General features: G+C 38.1%; 1 protein-coding gene across 4 annotated transcripts in view; it reads left to right on the top strand.

The window, feature by feature from the left end:
- The window catches only part of IFT74 (intraflagellar transport 74), a 114255-nt gene that overhangs the window by 23439 nt on the left and 70390 nt on the right, over positions 1–20426 (top strand). For all 4 annotated transcript variants that reach the window (XM_063696313.1, XM_019034014.4, XM_019034013.4 and 1 more), the window contains 6 exons: positions 6020–6155; positions 8412–8460; positions 12100–12198; positions 12342–12402; positions 16484–16543; positions 17952–18013. In XM_063696313.1, the coding sequence (XP_063552383.1) occupies positions 6020–6155; positions 8412–8460; positions 12100–12198; positions 12342–12402; positions 16484–16543; positions 17952–18013 (467 nt within the window). The remainder of the gene's footprint in view (positions 1–6019; positions 6156–8411; positions 8461–12099; positions 12199–12341; positions 12403–16483; positions 16544–17951; positions 18014–20426) is intronic.

The following is a 20426-nucleotide window of genomic DNA, read 5'->3' as shown; positions in this document are numbered from 1 at the left end:
TCTAAACATGTGTGCTCCCTTTTTAGGTTTAGATCCCCTGTTAAGAAACCAGCTAGTTTGAGTGAATTGTCAGCAGTTAATGTTAAATCATCTTTTTTTTTAACAGAATGGTCTTATACTTTAAAATTCTTGAGTCAGTGATTCACCTCTCTATTTTTTGGTTTAAGATAGTTCTAACTTGGTGGGGCGTGCTTACTGTCAATTTTCCTCCGAAGGTTAACTTTTTACTTTCTTCAACCAACACTGCTCTACCTGCAATGGACTGGATGCACTGAGGCCATCCACAGGTGACTGGGTCTAAAACTTTTGGCAGGAAGGCCACGGGCTGCCGGTTGCCTCCATGCTTTTGCGTAAGCACTCCTAAAGCTACCCCGTCATTCACATTAACAAAAAGGTGAAATGGCTTTTCTAGGGAAGGTAGGGCTAGAACAGGGGCAGTTATGAACATCTCTTTCAGCTCTTTAATCTGATGGATTTTATCAGAAGTCCACAAGAGACGGTCAGGCTTCCACTGGGTAAGTTTTTCATACAAAAATTTACTTTTTAGTGAGTATGAGTCAATCCATACACGGCAATATCCAATTAATCCTAAAAATTTTTTTGGTTCTTGCTTAGTTTGAGACAGGGGTAAGGACACAATTCACTCAATCCATTCGGGCCCTATTCTTTGCTTGCCTGCACTTATTAGGTGGCTTAAATATTTAACTTCGGGCTCTGTATATTGAAGCTTTCCTTTTGAGACCCATAACCCCTCAAACTGTTGGTGGTTAAGAATATGTATAGAGAAGTCACCCACTTTTTTTATATCTTCACCAGATATGAGAATATCATCCACATACTGAAGCAGGCATATTTGCTTTGGGACAACAACTTTTTGTGATACTCGTTCTAGAATTTGACCAAAGACGTTAGGGGAGTCTGTAAACCCTTGGGGTAAGACTGTCCATCAATATTGTTGTTTTTGCCCTGAATGGGGATCTTCTCACTCAAAGACAAATATGTCTCGGCTATCCTCAGCCAAGGGACATGCGCAGAAAGCATCCTTCAAATCTATTACTGTGAACCACTGATGATCATAAGGAATTTGGCTGAGAATGGTGTAAGGGTTGGGGACAACAGGTTGAGTGGTCTGAACTATCTGGTTAATAGCTCTGAGGTCTTGTACTAATCAGTATAACCCATCTGATTTCTTGACAGGCAGGATTGGGGTATTACAGGGAGACATACAGGGTTTAAGGAGTCCATCTTTAATGAGACTCTCAATTACAGGCTTTAACCCTATCCTGCCTTTGAAGGGAATGGGGTATTGCTTTCTCCTTACTATGTCCCCAGGAGTTTTTAGTTTGATGTGTATTGGGGGAACTTGAAGTTTTTCTTGATTCCCTTCTCTTGACCAGACATCAGGATGAATGTATTTTTCATCGACAGTGGTGAGTAGATTTAATGAGGTGAGGAATCCCTTAGGGCCAGCTTGAAGGCCTATTCCTAATTTTAGCATTAAGTCTTTTTCTAATAGATTAGTTCCCTCCTCAGGGATCAACAAAAATTGAATATGAGTTAATAGATCTTGATGTTTGACTTTTGTATTTTCCAAGATTTTTGCCTTAAATCCTTCTCCTTCTCCTTTTACCCCAGTTCTTCTGAAGAGCCAGCAAGATTAGATGGAGTGAGACAAACAGAGGAGTGAGACACTCCTGAATCAATTAAAAAGGTGATAAGTTCACATTTAGGTCCCACCTCTAAATTTATCAAGAGCTCCTGGTGGGACTCAAATTAAGAGACAGAGCCCCTGACTCCCCTATTCTTCCTTGAAAGTCATGAGTGGAAGGACTTCTTTTTCCCTTTTTAATTTGGGACATTGTTTCTTGAAGTGGCCTGTTCCACATTTGTAACATTTATCTTGTCCTTCCTCCCTTTCAATTCTGGGATTCTTTGACTTTGCTCCCCCACACTCTTTAGAGGGCCTAGGAAATGAAGGCCCAGGTCCTCTAATTGGAGGCTTGGTTCCTTTGAATGGGGGTTTTTTGGATCCTTTATAGTTCTTGGCTCCCTGGAAGCCTTGTTGAGAAGCATATGGGTTTGGAGCCACCTGTTGAAAGGTGGATAGCATAAGTTTTGCTCTTTGTTTTTGCTTTTCTTCGTCTCTCCTTACATACACTTTTTGAGCTTTCCTAAGAAGTTTATTTAGCGGTCGGTCTTCCCAATTTTCTAATTTTTGTAACTTTTTTTGAAATATCTAGTCAATTCTTAGTGACAAAATGGAGCTTAAACATTCCCGGCCCAAGGGGATCTTCCAAATTTAGGCCTGCATACTGTTTCATTTGCTCCTTTAGCCTGTCTAAGAATTTTATAGGCCCCTCATCTTTTTTTGTTGTATATCAAATGCTTTAGAGAGGTTTTGAGTTTGGGGTATTGATTCCTTAATTCCTTTTATTATCATTTCCCTTAGATCTTTCATGTTGTCCCGGTGAGCTGCATTATTATTGTCCCACCTGAGGTCTTAAGCGGGAAATTTTTGGTCCGTGGTAGGGACATTCTGACCAGGAGAGTATTCACGTTTCCAAATTGCCATAGCAGCCCTACAGTTATGCTTTTTTTCTCCTCTGAAAAGAGGATGCCTGGAACGGACATTAACTCGACCCAGGTATATAACTGAGGTCCTAAGAATTGATCAACTTAATCAGCCACCCCATAAGGGTCATCCAACAGGAGCTGAAGCTCTTTTTTCAAACTTTGCACCTCTGAACTGGTCAAGGGAATATTTACAAAGCCAATGGCTCCCTCTCCTTGTGGAACCTCTTTTAAGGGGAAGAGAGTCGCGGCTGACTCCTTAGGTGTGGAGGGAATTGGGAAATTTTGGATATCCTTTTTACATTATTCTATCTCATGTTGAAGTCCTTTCAGGGAGGGGTACTTAATAGGCTGGGAAGGGACAGGTTCATGGGACAATAATTCCCAAAGTCAGGGTTATAAGGAGGAGGAATAACGTGAGCAGGGAAAGGATCTGGAATGAGACCTGAGGTGGCAGCAGCTGCCTGAGGGGGAGGGTCAGGGGCACTGAGCAGAGGAAGATGATCCAGAGGATCCCATGTGTTGGTGGGTGTGGGTTGTTTAGGAACAGGGACTCTTTCTCTTTTAGAGGAGTTGGTTTCTGGCTTGTTCCCTCTGGTTTTTAAAGGGTGAAGGAGGACAGGTTCTTGCCTCCAAAAAAGAGCATAGTCTGTTTCCTTTTGGGAGACAGGGCTTTTGTCATTAACATGTCTGATTAAGAGCTGACAAATCCACTCTTCATTGGAACCAAATTTTGGCCGGAAAACTGAGGGTTTGAGGATGGGCCTTCAGTCCAAATAAAACAACAATATTGTATCATTTGCTGTTTTCTTTTATGTTTAGTTCTTTCATTATCTTTCCAATATTTTAACATAAGTCCCAAGGGACTATCAGGAGGAATTTCATCACGCGCTTGGCTCTTTATTTTTCCTGTCTTTCGTGAAACATTTCCCATCTTGGAGGTTTGGGATGGTGTCTAACTGAAATAGGCCTTTCCCTGGAGCTTCTCAACCTCTCCTACTAGAGATTTCTTGCCCTCCTTCCTTTCAGAAGCTCACTGAGGCTCTGAGGCTCAATCCCTCATATTAGAGATTTCTTGCCTATCGATTTCCATAGGCATTGTTAAGGCTCAGTCCCTCGTATTAGAGATTTCTTGCCTATCCTTTAGCCCCACCTGTTGGAGGCTCCTTGCACCCTTCTTTCGCTTTTTCCGCTCTGGCTGCTTCCCTTGTGGGAAATGGCAGGATCTGCTACATGAGGTGACCACGGGACCGCACAGATAGGACGCACTCAATCCACACAGCAGTAGTGTTAACATCATCTACACACACTTTTATCCTCCAAGATACCCTGACCACCTAGGAAATACTTTGTTGTTCTTGTACCATTTTTCACCTTGGTCTGTGCACAGAGTTACTTGGTCGCCATGGTGTTGTAAGCCTCTCCTTTCCCCGTTGCTGAGAGCTTGGATTTGTTTGTCACAATGGGTGGGTCTCAGTCTCCCATCCCTGAGGCCACTGCAATGCGACAGTGGGACATGTCTCCCCCTGGGTGGGGTGACTGAAGACCTCTTCTTGAAGGAGAATGGGAATCCCAGACAAGCCCCCAGAATTGTTAGAAAGAAAGCTTGGAGTCGTAAAGAAAGACGAGTACTCAAACAAAGGATTTCTCAGCAAAGCAAATTTACTTTTGCGCAGTAGGGTACTTCTTACAGGGCTGCTTGTCATGAGAGCACACTGAAGAAAGTAGAGTAGAAGCTTTTATTCCTAGTGTGACTCCTGCCCTCGTGCCCTTTCCCCATTGGCTGGGGTCGGACTGCACAATCTAAACTAGACCCAATTGGCTAAACATTTAAACTTTCTTAGATAAGGTGGGCGCATGATGGGAGAGAGGGGAGAGGAGGAAGGGGTCATCTACAGAGGACTAGAGAGCCAGTCTTTTCCTAAATAAGGAAAGGAATGTGAGCTGGGGCTGTGGCATGCCTGGGCATGTAGTAAAATCAAAAAGAAGAAAAAAGGAGAAGAAAGGCAGGGGGTACCTGGAATTAGAGAATAAGTAGCTGAGCAGGCTGTTTGAAGAGAAACCTTGCCATATCTCACATCTTTTATATCTTCTCATGCCTGTATGTATTATATGAACTGACATAAAGGGAGTCTTTTGGCCTTTCCTGAGGTCGTATAGTGTTATGTTGGATTTTGCATACCTGAAGTAGAGAATCTTGTTGAGTAATAATATGAATGCTTGTTTAACAATGTAAGCCCTTTAGTACTTACATGGTCATCTTAGGATGGATTTATATCCATTTGTTTTTACAAGATTAAAGTTTTCTTATTTTTTCCTGATTTTTAAGGGTAATAGATACTCATTGCAATAAGGCGGAAAATACCAAATTGTATAAAGGAGAAAATAAAAATCAACTATAATATCATTATCAATCATCATTACTATTTTTTCATATAGTTTTTAAAATTTTTATTTTTGTCTTTATTTTTTGTTTTTTTAAAAGATGGTCTCTCTATGTTCTCCAGGCTGGCCTCGAACTCCTGGGTTTTAAATAATCCTCTCATCTCAGACTGCCAAGTAGCTGGGACTGTTGGTGCATGCCACCATGCCCAAACTTCCAGCCTTTTTTTGTTTTAAAAAAGTAGAGTTATGAACCAGGCACAGTGACTCTCACCTGTAATCCCAGCTACTTGGATAGCTGAGGCAGAAGGATCTCTTTAGGCCAGTAGTTCAAGACCAGCCTGAATAACATAGTGAGCCCTTGTCTCTAAAACAAACAAAAACGGAATTATAAATACTATCTTGTAAACTGCCTTTTAATTTTTATTTTATTTACTTATTTTGAGACTGAGTCTCACTCTGTCACCCAAGCTAGAGTGCAGTGGCATGATCTCGGCTCACTGTGGCCTTGACCTCCCACATTCAAGCGATTCTCATGGCTTAGCCTCTCAAGTAGCCGGGATTACAGACGTGTGCCACCACGCCTGGATAACTTTTGTATTTTTAGTAGCGATGGGGTTTTGCCATGTTATCCAGGCTGGTTTTGAACTCCTGACCTCACATGATCCACCTGCCTTGGCCTCACAAAGTGCTGGGATTACAGGCGTGAACCACCGCACCCAACTTAAACTGCCCTTTTTATATACTGCAGCTTATTTAACCATTTTCTACTGTGGACATTTAACTCCTTTCCAGTTTTGAGGTATTATAAATAATGTCTACATATAGAATTTAAAATTTTCCTGAAATGTATTTTTAAATAGTCATAGAACTTGCTAAATGTTAAAGAAATATGTTAATAAATTGAACAACAGTATTTAATAATTCAGACGTTTAAAAAATAAGGAAATTTTTACAAATCAAGTAGAATTTTGTTTTTTTAAAAAATTGTCTTTGCAGTTTTACAATAAAAGATGTACAGTGTTTTTTCTGGTTTACTAAAAATGAAATCTTGTTTGTCATTTAGATGCCACCTGGGACAGCAAGACCAGGTTCTCGTGGTTGTCCCATAGGGACTGGTGGAGTTCTGTCTTCTCAAATCAAAGTTGCCCATCGCCCTGTAACACAACAAGGTTTGACTGGAATGAAAACTGGGACGAAAGGTACCTATCTTAAGATAAGCATGACACTTGGGCATGTGTTTTGTAAGAAATAAATAACTGTGAACAATTAAAAAAAGTAAAAGTTGAGTATATTTTGAACAATAAGTATTACAGTACCATTTTTTAAAATCAGGATTATAGCATGTAAGAATTATTACATGTAATTATGGCATGTAATCAGAATTATGGCATCTAATTGTTATTCTTTGATTCGCAAAATTATTGTGATGGTTAAACAACAGAGTGAATATGAAAATACAGTTTGAATTAGAAAGCTATATACAGAAGTGAGCTATTTCATTCTTCATTTTTCTGACATGGAGCTGTAGTACAACTTGAAGAACTTTGAAATAATCTTGGAGAAAAGTTCAAGATTGAAAATTAGATTTTTGGTACTATATGGAAATACTCTGAAATAGTTTGGATAGTTCCTATATTAAAATGACACTTAAAATACTTATGTTTTTATGAGAAGTGAGTCAAGAAATGTTACTTTTTTTCTGATAATTAGCGTCTGTTCTAATACTTATGTAAGGAAATGAGGCTAACACATAGATTTATATTATATCTCTCATTATGCTTCTACATGTGTATTTAGAGAAGCATAAGAATACACTATATATTAGAGTTTAAAATTTAGATCTGTGGTATATGTAAACCAAACTATGGTAAACTCCTTTTTCTTTTCTTTTTATCATAGGCAGTGGTCAGTAGCCTGTGGTGAGCTGTTTCAGAGTTTTTTGTTTTCTGTATTTTTGACAGATGATCTATCAGGAATGAAGATATACTGCTAGTACAAAGTTAATTATATCATACATGCTACTTTCTATAATACAGTATATCATCCCTTTCAAGAGACTTAAATTTTTTCATCTACATTCTAATAACATCTAAATCACTAAATATTAAAAATGAATTGATTATTTAGAAATGTTTGCTTAGTGATTATCAGTACCATGAAAAAATATTTCAAAATTACATAGTCATTTAACTAGCCTTTTGAAAGTGGATGCACGGAAATATTTATACGTTTAATAGTATTTTAAAACATTAAGGGTAAAAACATATTAAAATTCTACAGTAAATTTATCAAATGTTTATTTCTGTATTAATTTATCCTTCAAAACAGAACCAATATAATTTAAGATTGTTAGTCTCTACAAGTATACTTCAAAGCCTTTTAAGAGAGAATTCGGAACATTACCACTACAGAGAACTGTCTACTGTGACTTTCATTCTTACCTTCTCTAGTGCCCCATTTCCCAGTATAATAAGATATTACCTCTACTTCTCAGCATAGACCTTATAGTTAATACACCTAGTTTTACCTCTCATACTTTGCAGGGCACTTCATCTCTTACAAGGTTTGAGACATTTAACCTAGGAACACTTTCTTTTTTTTTTTTTTTTTTTTTTGAGATGGGGTCTTTCTCTGTCGCCCAGGCTGGAGTGCAGTGACGTGATCTTGGCTCACTGCAACCTCCGCCTCCCAGATTCAAGCAGTTCTCCTGCCTCAGCCTCCTGAGTAGCTGGGCTTACAGGCACATGCCACAATGCCCAGCTAATTTTTTTGTGTTTTTAGTAGAGATGGGGTTTCACCATATTGGCCAGGCTGGTCTTGAACTTCTGACCTCAAGTGATCCTCCCACCTCAGCCTCCCAAAGTGCTGGGATTACAGGTGTGAGCCACCATGCCCGGCCAGGAATACTTTCTTAGTTCTACTGAAATGTAAGACCATTTCTTAAAAAGTCTCTGAGACAAATGATAAAAAATCATAGTCAGTTTCTCACATTGAGTAATGTCTGCAGTGTCCAGTATGACAGCCAGTAGTCAGAAATTTAAATTAGTTCCCCAGTAGCACCAGCCAAATTTTAAGTGCTCTGTAGTCCCTCTGTCCACTTTATTGGACAGTGTTAATTTAGAATATTTCTGTCACTGCAGAAAGTTACTCTGGACAGCTCTGTTCCAGATTCCCTTAGACTCAATTTTCATTCCATCGTCCTGTTCTGTAGAGTCTACTGTCTTTTAACAGCCCCACCTCTAGTCCCATCTTCGTAGTTTTAATTGAAGCTTCCCTTATGTCGTGATTCTAAGGTATTAGTTCTCTTTTCAGTTTCAGTGATTCTTCTTGGTTCATTGGGGCATTCATGAAGACTGTCTTGAGAATTGTGGAGTGTAATTCTGATTGTGCTTTGGATTTGCTATTCTGGTGGCATTTGGAACTGAACACTAACACTTAAAACATTTTTTTTTTAGGTCCCCAGAGGCAAATTTTAGACAAATCTTACTATCTTGGGCTTCTTAGGTATGTTAAACATATCTTTTCATCTGTATGTTTTACTCGAAATATTGTGTACCTTCTGTCAAAATAGAGTATATAACTTTAATATGAAGTTTTAGCTATGGCACTTATTAGGATAATTAGGTGTCTATTGATTTCTAAAAATTATTTTGTATTCTAACAATTTCTGGTTAATTTGGCTATGCTGTAAAATAAATGTGATAGTATAATTAGCCTGAGATTTATAGTTTTATGAATTTGCATGTACATGAGCTATATTTTCTCTCAGTTTGTTTGTGCTGCTATAATAAAATACCTGAGATTGGGTAACTTATAGGAATTTATTTCTTACTGTTCCGGAGACGCGGAAGTCCAAGATCAAGGTGCCAGCAGCTTCAGTGTCTGGTGGGCACCTGTTACTCACAGGTAGTGCCATCAAGGTGTCCTCATGGCAGAAGAGTGGAAGGGCAAAAGGTGCCTAGCTAGTTTCCTTCAACCCTTTTCTAAGGCACTAATCCCATCCATGAGGGCAGAGTCGTCATGTCCTGATTACTTCCTAAAGTCCCTACCTCTTAATACTATTGCATTAGAGATTAAGTTTTGATATGAATTTCAGAGGGACTCAAACATTCAAGCCATAGCAAACTTATTTTATTTTATTTATATTTTAGAGACAGAGTCTCACTCTGTTGCCCAGGCTGGAGTGCAGTGGCATGATCACAGCTCACTGCAACCTTGAACTCCTGGGTTGAAGTGATCCTCCTGCCTCAGCTTCCCAAAGTGCTGGGATTATAGGCATAAGCTACCACCACACCTGGCCTCATAGCATTTTTTTTTTTTTTTTTTTTTTGAGACAGAGTCTTGTTCTGTGGCTCAGGCTGGAGTGCACTGGCATGATCTCGGTTGATTGCAACCTCTGTCTCCCAGGTTTAAGCAATTCTCCTGCATCAGCTTCCCAAGTAGCTGGGATTACAGGCATTTGCCACCACGCCCACCTAATTTTGTGTGTGTGTTTTTAGTAGAGGTGGCATTTCACCATGTCAGCCAGGCTTGTCTCGAACTCGTGACCTCAAATGATCCGCCCATCTCGGCCTTCCAAAGTGCTGGGATTACAGGCATGAGCCACCGCGCCCAACCCCTTGTAGCATTTTAAAAGTTCACTTTTTTCATCTAATGATAAGAATAATTTTTTTTTTTTTTTTGAGACGGAGTCTCACTCTGTTGCCCAGGCTGGAGTGCAGTGGTGTGATCTCAGCTCACTGCAACCCCTGCCTTCCGGGTTTAAGCTATTCTCCTGCCTCAGCCTCCTGAGTAGCTGGGAGTACAGGTATGTGCCACCATGCCTGGCTAATTTTTGTATTTTTTAGTAGAGATGGGCTTTTACCATATTGGCCAGGCTGGTCTTAAACTCCTGACCTCAGGTGATGCACCTGCCTCAGCCTCCCAAAGTGCTGAAATTATAGGCTGAGCCACCGCACCTGGCCAAGAATAATCTTCTGTGTTTTTTTTCAGTAATTAATCTGAAACGTGTTATTCATATCATTAAAATGTTACCAGCTACATCTAATAAGAAAGGGAAACTATGTATACTTATTTATGTTATATTAATCAGTAAGTTTTACATAAGTATGTATTTTGTCAGTTGCTACCAATGTGGCCTAATTTTAATTAATTCATAAGCTTTTTTTCTTTTTTTTTTTGAGACGGAGTTTTGCTTGTCACCCAAGCTGGAGTGCAATGATGGGATCTCACGTCACTGCAACTTCTGCCCCCCGGGTTCAAGTGATTCTCTTGCCTCAGCCTCGTGCCTGTAATCTGCGAGTAGCTGGGATTATGGGTGCCTGCCACCACACTTGGCTAATTTTTGTATTTCTTTTTTTTTTTTTTTGAGACAGAGTTTTGCTCTTGTTGCCCAGGCTGGAGTGCAATGGCCTGATCTCTGGTACCGCAACCTCCACCTCATGGGTTCAAGTGATTCTCCTGCCTCAGCCTCCCGAGTAGCTGGGATTACAGGTGTGCGCCACCATGCCCAGCAAATTTTGTATTTTTAGTTCAGACGGGGTTTCTCCATGTTGGTCAGGCTGGTCTCGAATTCTCAACCTCAGGTGATCTGCCCACCTTGGCCTCCTAGAGTGCTGGGATTACAGGTGTGAGCCACTGCGCCTGGCCTAATTTTTGTATTTTTAGTAGAGATGGGGGTTTCACCATTTTGGCCAGGCTAGTCTTGAACTCCTGACCTCAGGTAATGCACCTGCCTATGCCTTTCAAAGTGCTGGGATTACAGGCGTGATCTGCCGCACTCGGCCTCATAAACTTTTGTTATATGTCTCTGGGGATGCATCTCTAAAGCAATGACTTTTTCTTCTTCTTACTATTTTTCCACTTACTTGTTCTACTGTCCTATCTCCATCTTCCCATTTTACTTCATTTTCTTTTTGGCACAGTATTTGTATCTTCTTTCTGTTTTATTTTGCTTTTGTTTAATCCACCCTCCCATCATGCCCTAAAAACCCTGTTTTCTTTTATTTCTCAGTTACCTGGATTCTATTGAATCTCAAACTCCTAGAAGGCAGTAAAGAAAAGTATGGTTTCCCCTCATCTGTTCTCAAAGCTAAGAGTAGTAAGAAAGATAGTAAGACCATCAGTTGTTTAGTATCTCTGACATTCAGACACTTTTTAATCAAAAGAAGAAAGGAAATATAGTTATTCCTAATGATTGCATTGCCTTTCTCCCCCAGGATTTGTGCTTCCACATCAAAGAATAGTTCTAGCTATTTGTGTAATTGTCTGGCTCTAGAGCAGTGGTTCTCAACTGGTGGTGATTTTGCCCCTAGGGAACATTTGGCAATTTCTATACATGTTTCTGGTTGTCACAAGTGAGGTTGGAGGAAGTGCTACTGATACTCAGATCCAGGATGCTGGTAAACATCCTGCAGTGTACAAGATAGCTGTCAACACGAAGTGCTAATCACTGACCCAAAATGTCATTAGTGCTACTGTTGAGAAACTGTGCTCTAGAGGGTAGTAGCAGCTGTGATGATGACAGTTAAGCACCTACATCTGCCTGTGGCTTGTACTAGTTTGACCAGGCTTTCATTCTGGTTCTATTTCATCTTTCTTAATGAATCTATGTCAGTTTCTCATCAGTTTCTCATCAGTTGAGTAGAATAGGATGGGATATACCTCATTCTTTTTTTTTTTTTTTTCTGAGATGGTGTCTCCCTCTGTCTCCCAGGCTGGAGTGTGGTGGCACGATCTCGGCTCACTACAGTCTCCACCTCCCAGGTTTAAGCTATTCTCCTGCCTCAGCCTCCCTAGTAGCTGGGACTACAGGCGTGTGCCACCATGCCCAGCTAATTTTTGTATTTTGAATAGAGATGGGGTTTCACCATGTTGGCCAGGCTTGTCTTGAACTCCTGACCTCATGTGATGCGCCTGCCTCGGCCTCCCAAAGTGTTGGGATTACAGGCTTGAGCCACCGCACCCAGCCGGAATATACCTCATTCTTAATGAAATAAGCCACCTAAACTTTCTGCATTCTTTTAGTGAATTTCACAAAACTATTTATATTATTATTACATATTAATGGAAAGTTTACATTTTGCTTAACTAGAGTTTTCTGGATTAAAAGTATTGCTGACATTCTTATTTTTTTTCTAATAGAAGTAAAATAAGTGAACTTACAACTGAAGTTAATAAACTTCAGAAGGGAATAGAAATGTACAATCAAGAGAATTCAGTATATTTGTCATATGAAAAGAGGTGAGTAATAAGTATTCAGTATTCATTCAGTATTTTGTAGTTATAATACTAAATTTGTAGCTATCCATATTGTTTGTAATGTTCATTTTCTTATGTATATTTTTATGTACATATTTATGAATCTATTTATTTTATGCTTGCAGGGCTGAGACTTTAGCTGTTGAGATAAAAGAGCTTCAAGGACAACTAGCAGACTACAACATGGTATTTTATCTTTTCTAAGAGAATTTACTGTTAATATTTTCATTAGTTTTTACTACTGCTTTAAAAATACATTAGTAGGCAAAGGACATGCACAGATACTTTTCAAAAGAAGACACACATGCAGCCAACAAGCATATGAAAAGAAGCTCATCATCACTGATGATGATTAGGGAAATGCAAATCAAAAGAGTAATGAGATACCATCTCACACCAGTTAGAATGGCTGTTACTAAGAAGTCAAAAATAACAGATGCTGGTGAAGTTGCAGAGAAAAGGGAATACTTATACACTGTTGGTGAGAGTGTAAATTAGTTCAACCACTGTGAAAGCAGTGTGGCGATTCCTCAAAAAGCTGAAAACAGAACTACCATTCAGCCCATCAATCCCATTACTGGATATATACCCAAAGGAATATAAATTATTTTACCATAAAGACACATGCACATGTGTGTTCATTGGAGCACGGTTTACAGTAGCAAAGACATGGAATCAACCTAAATGCCCATCAGTGGCAGATCGGGTAAAGAAAATGTGGTACCTATACCATGAAATACTATGCAGTCATAAAAAAGAAAAAGATCATGTCCCTTGCAGGAACATGGATGGAGCTGGAGATCATTATCCTTAGCAAACTAACACAGGAAAAGAAAACCAAATACTGCATGTTCTCTCTTACCAGTGGGAGCTAAATGATAACACATAGATGGGAACAACAGATACTGGGATCTACTTGAGTTTGGAGGCTGGAAGGAGGGAAAGGATCAGAAAAAATAACTAATGGGTATTAGCTTAGTTACCTAGGTGATTAAATAATCTGCACAACAAACCCCCATGACAGTTTATCTGTAAAACAAACCTGCACATGTACCCCTGAACCTAAAATAAAAATTTCAAAAATTTCAAAAATAAAACATTTGATGAAAAAATATATTTATTAATTTATTTAAAATACCAAATAATACATGAATACATACTTATTGGGAAAGATGAAACCATAAAAATTACAACAAATAAAGTATCCCTTTACTTTCTGCTTCATTTCCCTCCCCAGAAATAACTTGGCTTAACAGATTAATATATATTCTTCCATTGTTTTTTGTAAAATACGTTTACTGACACATACACAAATGCACACATGCTTTTCTCCCTAAAATATATTAAAATAATAATTTAAATAATTTTAAAAGTAGCTAAAATTTATTGGTCCTATCAGTGATCATTGCTTTAAAAACACATTTTTTATCGAGTGTTGTCATCTTGAAAATTTTGAAATTTAATTATTTAACATACAGATTGCCACCATCTCGATGTTTTACTCGAAATATTGTGTACATTGTCAAAATAGAGTATATAACATGATATAGTTCCACTAAAGATGCTTCTACCTGTGGACTTTCAGAAGAAACAATCCCCCTGGCAGTATTGATAACTGCTCAGTCCTTGGGTGATATTGGCCCCATGAAAATTTCTAGTGTCAGAATTCTCTTTTTTCTAACTCTTTAGTTGCTTTAGGAGCAGTGATGTCTGGATTTAATGAAAAAGCCAAATTTTTATCTCACTACCCTTATTAAGAAATAGTGTTACAAGAAATAAACATTCTATCATGATGGTTAGGATAAGTTATGATATACCTACTTGATACTGTTACGTTGTGCTTATAAAAAAATTTTGCTAATTATAGTATAACTTTTTATTTTTGTTTTTGTTGTTGTTACTGGTGGTGGTGGTGGGTTTTGTTTTTGTTTTTTTTTTTTCAAGACAGTCTTGCTCTGTTGCCCGAGCTGGAATGCAGTGACTCAATCATGGCTCGCTGCAGCCTAGACTTTCTGAGCTCAATTGATCCTCCCACCTAAGCCTCCCAAGCAGCTGAGACTACAGGCACATGCCATCACACCAGGCTAATTTTTTGTATTTTTTGTTGAGATGAGGTTTGGCCATGTTGCCCATACTGGTCTCAAACTCATGGGCTCAAGTGATTTGCCCACCTTGGTCTCCCAAAGTGCTGGGATTACAGGTTTGAGTCATTGTGCCTGGACTATTTTTATTTTTTTAATTTTTTTAGAGATAGGGTCTTGCTCTGTTGCCCTGGCTGAAGTGCAGTAGCATGATTGTAGTTCACTGCAGCCTCGAACTCCTGGGCACAAGTGATCTTCCTGCATCAGCCTCCCAAGTAGCTGGGACTACAGGTGCATGCCACCATGCCTGGCTAATTTTTAAATTTTTTGGAGAGGTGGGGACTTGCTGTGTTGCCCACAATGGTCTTGAACTCCTGGGCTCAAGTAATCCTCCTGCTTCAGCTTCCCAAAGTGCTGGGATTATAAGCGTGAGCCATTGCACCCAGCCCTCTTATAATTCTTAAATTTTCTGGACTACACAATTCATCACAAACATTTTGTAGAGCCCATTATTCACTGGGATTTTCTTTAGTAAATGATGTTCTGTTTTAAATATGAGCAAAATAGTTTTTTTTCGTTTTTTTGTTTTTCTTGAGATGGAGTCTCGCTCTGTCATCCAGGCCAGAGTGCAGTGGCGTGATCTTGGCTCACTGTAACCTCCGCCTCTTGGGTTCAAGTGATTATCCTGCTTCAGCCTCCTGAGTAGCTGGGATTACAGGTGCACGCCACCAGCTGGGATTACAGGCGCAGTCCTGAGTAGCTGGGATTACAGGTGCCTGGCTAATTTTTGTAGTTTTAGTAGAGAAGGGGTTTCACCATGTTGGCCAGGCTGATCTTGAACTCCTGACCTCATGATCCACCCGCCTCAGCCTCCCAAAGTGTGGGGATTGCAGGCATGAGCCACCACGCCCAGCCGAGAAAAGTAGTTTTTAAAGGTATGAAATGACATGAGATGAAAGGGAGTTTTAGTTATGCTGGAACAAATTAGGCATATTCATATAAAAATACTACCATGTAAAATATGCTATTTATAGATTTAATGAGCTAATATCTGATACAGAGCAGTTAGCTGGGTATCTGACTTATAGTTAGCACTCAATAAATGTTAGGTCTTATTAGCACTTATTATTTATATCATAAATGAAAAATGTGATATACCTTATACCCAAATAGTTTGCTTTTAGTAGACGTTCTGTTCACATTCTGGCTCTATCGCTTGCTAAATTTCTTTTTCTGTAAAATGTGTACAATCATATCTACTTCATACAGTAATTGTAAAAATTGAGTTAATACATATGTAATAGTGTTTGACACTAGGTAAATATCCTATGTTGACAACTGATATCCTTGCCTAACTTTTTGAAGTAGACTTACTACTGTTCCATCTGTGCAAGCCCTGTTGATTTTTTTTTAATTATTAGAAGATAAAGAACATCTTTTTATGTTTTTACTAGTGTAAATTTGTTTTTTGTTGTTTTTTTTTTTTTTTTTTTGAGACGGAATTTCGCTTTTGTTGCCCAGGCTGGAGTGCAGTGGTGCCATCTCGGCTCACCGCAACCTCTGCTTCCTGGGTTCAAGCGATTCTCCTGCCTCAGTCTCTCTAGTAGCTGGGATTACAGGCATGTGCCACCACACCCGGCTAATTTTGTATTTTTAGTAGAGACGGGGTTTCTCCATGTTGGTCAGGCTGTTCTTGAACTCCTGACCTCAGGTGATCCGCCCGCGTCAGCATCCCAAAGTGCTGGGATTACAGGCCTGAGCCACCGAGCCCGGCTTACTAGTGTAAATTTGTAAATCTACTAACACTCCTCTCTCCTTGGGGATGTTGGCAGGGGAAGAGAGGGTGATAGATCTTTCCAAAACTCGCCTGTTCCAAACCCTTATTTATAAGCTCAGCCATCTTTTCAGAGCAGGTAAAGCTCCACAAGATATAATATGCAGGAAGAGTAGTTTATTACTGCTCATTTATCCATGTTAAAAATATGATTTGTTTATTGGCCAGGTGCATAATAGATGCTTACTTAGGTAGCTCAATATTTGTTTTTATCTTAAAACAGAAAATATTCAAAAGTATTAATACTTAAGTTACTACTCATTATTTGTAAGACTGAATACCTATATTATTAATTATAGAGAACATGTGTAAAGACTAACAAAATGGTGTTTGTTTGTATTTTTGTTTTTAGTTGGTAGATAAACTTAATACCAACACTGAAATGGAAGAAGTAATGAATGATTACAATATGGTAAGAAAATTTATAAAAGCAAATTGATCTATGTAAGTCATATCCTACAAAACAAAGCATTTATATCTAGAAATAGTTTGATAAAACCTTAAGTGCTATAGAGGTGAATATTACTCTGATTGTAAATACCACTATTAGGTATTCCTTGAGCTCCCTTAGTTGCTCTTTTAAATTTTCTTCCTGTTGGTTGGCTTTCCTAAGTGGGTGTTTAGTGACTGTCTACAGTGTTTGAACTGGTGTCACGTGCAACATTAGTTAGGGAGTGCCATCTCCATTTCCTTATATATATTAGTTTACAGTATTTCTGGCTTAGTTTAAGCACAAATGTTGATGAATACTCAATGTGACAAATGATAACTTTACATAGTTTTTGTCACCAGTGGAGAAAAATGAATAGATATGACTCCAGACATAAAATATTAATTTTTGATTGGTAAATGAGAATCTGTGTTTAACATGGACATAACACTGGGGACTCCAAAAAGGGGGATGGTAGGAGGGCAATAAGGGTGGAAAAATTACGTAGCAGGTACAGTGTTCATTATTTGGGTAATGGGTTCACTAGAAGCCCAAACCTTACCATTATACAATATATCCATGCAACAAACCTGCACATGTACCTCTGATTCTAAAATAAAACAAAAACAAATTTGAATTCAATGTTCTTAGATTAATTATTTGGTAGAAAACAATAAAATATGTCAATAGCTAGCTTATTTTGATTATAAGCATTTGGATGAAAATAACGTATAATTTATAATTTATATAGTTTATAATTTATTTACATGAATAAAGACTATTCTATGAAGACATAGGATTGATAAAATGACTCTTCTAAATTTGGGGTTCTCAAACCATGATAATTTAGTTACTTTTAGCTTTAGAACACAAGAGAATTCACTAACTAAGAATCTTATTTCAATGCCAGATATAAAAAGTAAAAACCTTATGTGTTTTGTCAGTTGTTTGGGATTGGGGGTCCGTTTTCTAGGCTGGGTGTGCACAGGTAGAGTTAATTAGGTGTACTCAGATAATATCCTGAATGGTTCAGGAATAAAACTTGTGGTGGTTCTAAATTTAACATATTACTAATCAAATATTTATTGAACACTCAGTATATTCTTGGAATGCTGTTTACATAAATTGAATTTACATTGAATTATTTGACAGATCACTGAAGAACAATGAATATTTTTGGTATAAGATTACAATGCTTCTTAAAAAGACTTTAAAAATCTGATATTGTTTGTTAAATGAGGCAATTACTTTATTTTTCTTCTTAAACTTTGTATGTGGCACTAGGATAATTATAATAATTTCTCATTTAGTTCCTAGCCAAAATAACCTACAAAGAAAAAATTTGGTTTAATATTTATTTCTTATTAACTTATGTGTTAACTTTATTCAGCTTAAAGCTCAAAATGATCGAGAAACACAAAGTTTGGATGTCATATTTACTGAAAGACAAGCGTAAGTATAGCTAATTTAAAAATTAGATTCATAAGTAAGCTTTATTAGGTAGTTTAAGTTGTGATCCAGTTATTTCCTTGTAAATTTTCTTAACAATTTCCCCATTGCCTTTTTCATTTAAAAATATTTACAACACAAATTTTGTTGCTTATACTTCTGTTATCTTCATTTACCATTAAATAGCTAAATTCTGTATGAAGACTATTGCTACATAGCTTATATAAATAGGATTTATGCTGCTAGCAGCATCTTATGATGGATAAGAACATCTTTATATCTACTATTTTTAGTTTTAACCTGGGCTTTTAACTAATTTGAATTTTGGTGTTTCATCCCCAATCTAGTGAAAGACACATTATTCATTAGGAAGCTATTTACATTATTTCATTAGCATTGATATTTAATAGTTATATTAGCAATCTACGTCATATATAGATTATATGTGTATCTTTATATATAACCTATCTAAAGACTAAATACCAACTAACGCTGGAAATAAAGTAATTGTGGCAATGGGAGTAATGCCTACAAAGATAATAATAGATGTGATGTAGTTAACTTATTTGTGTTTTGTCAGTTGTTTGGGATGGGTCCATATTCTAGGCTGGGTATGCACAGGTTGAGTTAACTAGGGATACTCAGATAAAATCCTGAATGATTCAAGAATAAAACTTGTGTTGGTTCTAAGGTCAAAAAGTTGATGAAGAATAATTAATTTAGAACCAACACAAATTTTATTCCTGAATTATTTATTCTAAGGCAACAAAAACACAACGAGCTGTGTTGTGTAAATACACATACAAGCACATTCTCTCCCAGAAATTTGTTAATGTTAGTCTCTTTGAGAGCAAAGACAATAATAAACCCAAATTACCATATTCAGTTACCAAAATTCAGTAACAGCAAATACACTCTCTTGTTACCTCTGCATAAAACAGTAAATATTTGATGATGGATAGATGTTAAAATATACTGATAAAACATTTGAAAGATAAATGTAATTCTTGTATTGATTAAAAACAAGAATCTCTTCTCCCCTGTCTTTAAGTAGAGTTTTGCTCTGTTGCCCTTGCTGAATTGAAGTGGCATGCTCATCGCTCACTGCAGCCTTGAACACCTGGGTTCAAGCGATGTTGCCTCAGCCCTCCAAGTAGCTGAGACTACAGGTGCATGCCACTATGCCCAGCTAATTTTTTGTTTCTTGGGGAGACGGGGTCTTATTACGTTGCTCAGGCTAGTCTCAAACTCCTGGTCTCAAGCAGTCCTCCTACCTTGGCCTCCTCAAGTGTTGGGATTACAGGCGTGAACCATTATACCCGGCCACCATCTATCATTTGCTGCTGCTGTAAAGTGATATCTTACAAACTCAAAATATTAGCAGTCTTTTTCCTTTTACAAGGAAAATTTTGTTCATGGTAACCAAGCTCTTACTTGAAAACGTTCCTTTTTTGTTGTTGTTATCCTGGTTTTAATCCATTTAGCAAATATTTATCATTTACTATATATAAGATACTCTCTTAAGTACTTCAAAGAATAAGAAATATGTAAGCTATAGGCCAGTGTGGTGGTTCACACCTGTAATCCCAGCACTTTGGGAGGCTGAGGCGCGTGGATCATGAGGTCAGGAGATCAAGACCATCCTGGCCAACATGGTAAAAGCATATCTGTACTAAAAATACAAAAATTAGCTGGGCATGGTGGCACGGGCTTGTAGTCCCAGCTACTCGGGAGACTGAAGCAGGAGAATCACTTGAACCTGGGAGGCAGAGGTTGCAGTTAGCTGAGGTCGCGCCATCGTGCCACTGCACTCCAGCCTGGCGACAGAGCGAGACTCCATCTCAAAAAAAAAAAAAAAAACAGAGAAATATATAAGCTATAATCCCCTGAAGGCCTTAAAGAGTTTAGAACATTTAAGTTCTTATTTCATCATTTATCTCAAAGTTATATAATACCTAGGTCACGTTTTAAATATTATATTTACATATTTTACAGATATTTCATCTGAAAACATAATTTCAAGAGTAAAAGTTAAAGAATGTCATAGAGTTTTACATATATTTGGTTTTTTTTATTTAGGAAAATCTTCAAATATGGTAATTTGTCCTGAAGATACATCCAAACCATTTAAAAACTCTGTCTGTAATTTGTAATTGAGGCTGAGTGAAATTGGTTCTCTTGTCTGTTTTAGGCAGAAATTGAAATTAAGAACAAAAATTGGCCAGGTGCAGTGGCTCATGCCTGTAATCCCAGCACTTTTGGAGGCTGAAGTGGGTGGATCACCTGAGGTCAGGAGTTAAAGACCAGCCTGGGCAACATGGCAAAACCCTGTCTCTACTAAAAACATAAAAATTAGCTGAGTGAGGTGGCAGGTGCCTGTAATCCCAGCTACTCAGGAGGCTGAGGCACACGAATC

The sequence above is a fragment of the Gorilla gorilla genome, chromosome 13 (assembly GCF_029281585.2).
Source record: "Gorilla gorilla gorilla isolate KB3781 chromosome 13, NHGRI_mGorGor1-v2.1_pri, whole genome shotgun sequence".
Taxonomy (NCBI): Eukaryota; Metazoa; Chordata; class Mammalia; order Primates; family Hominidae; genus Gorilla; species Gorilla gorilla.
The sequence above is the reverse complement of the archived record's forward strand: the minus strand, read 5'-3'. Positions and strand labels throughout refer to the sequence as shown.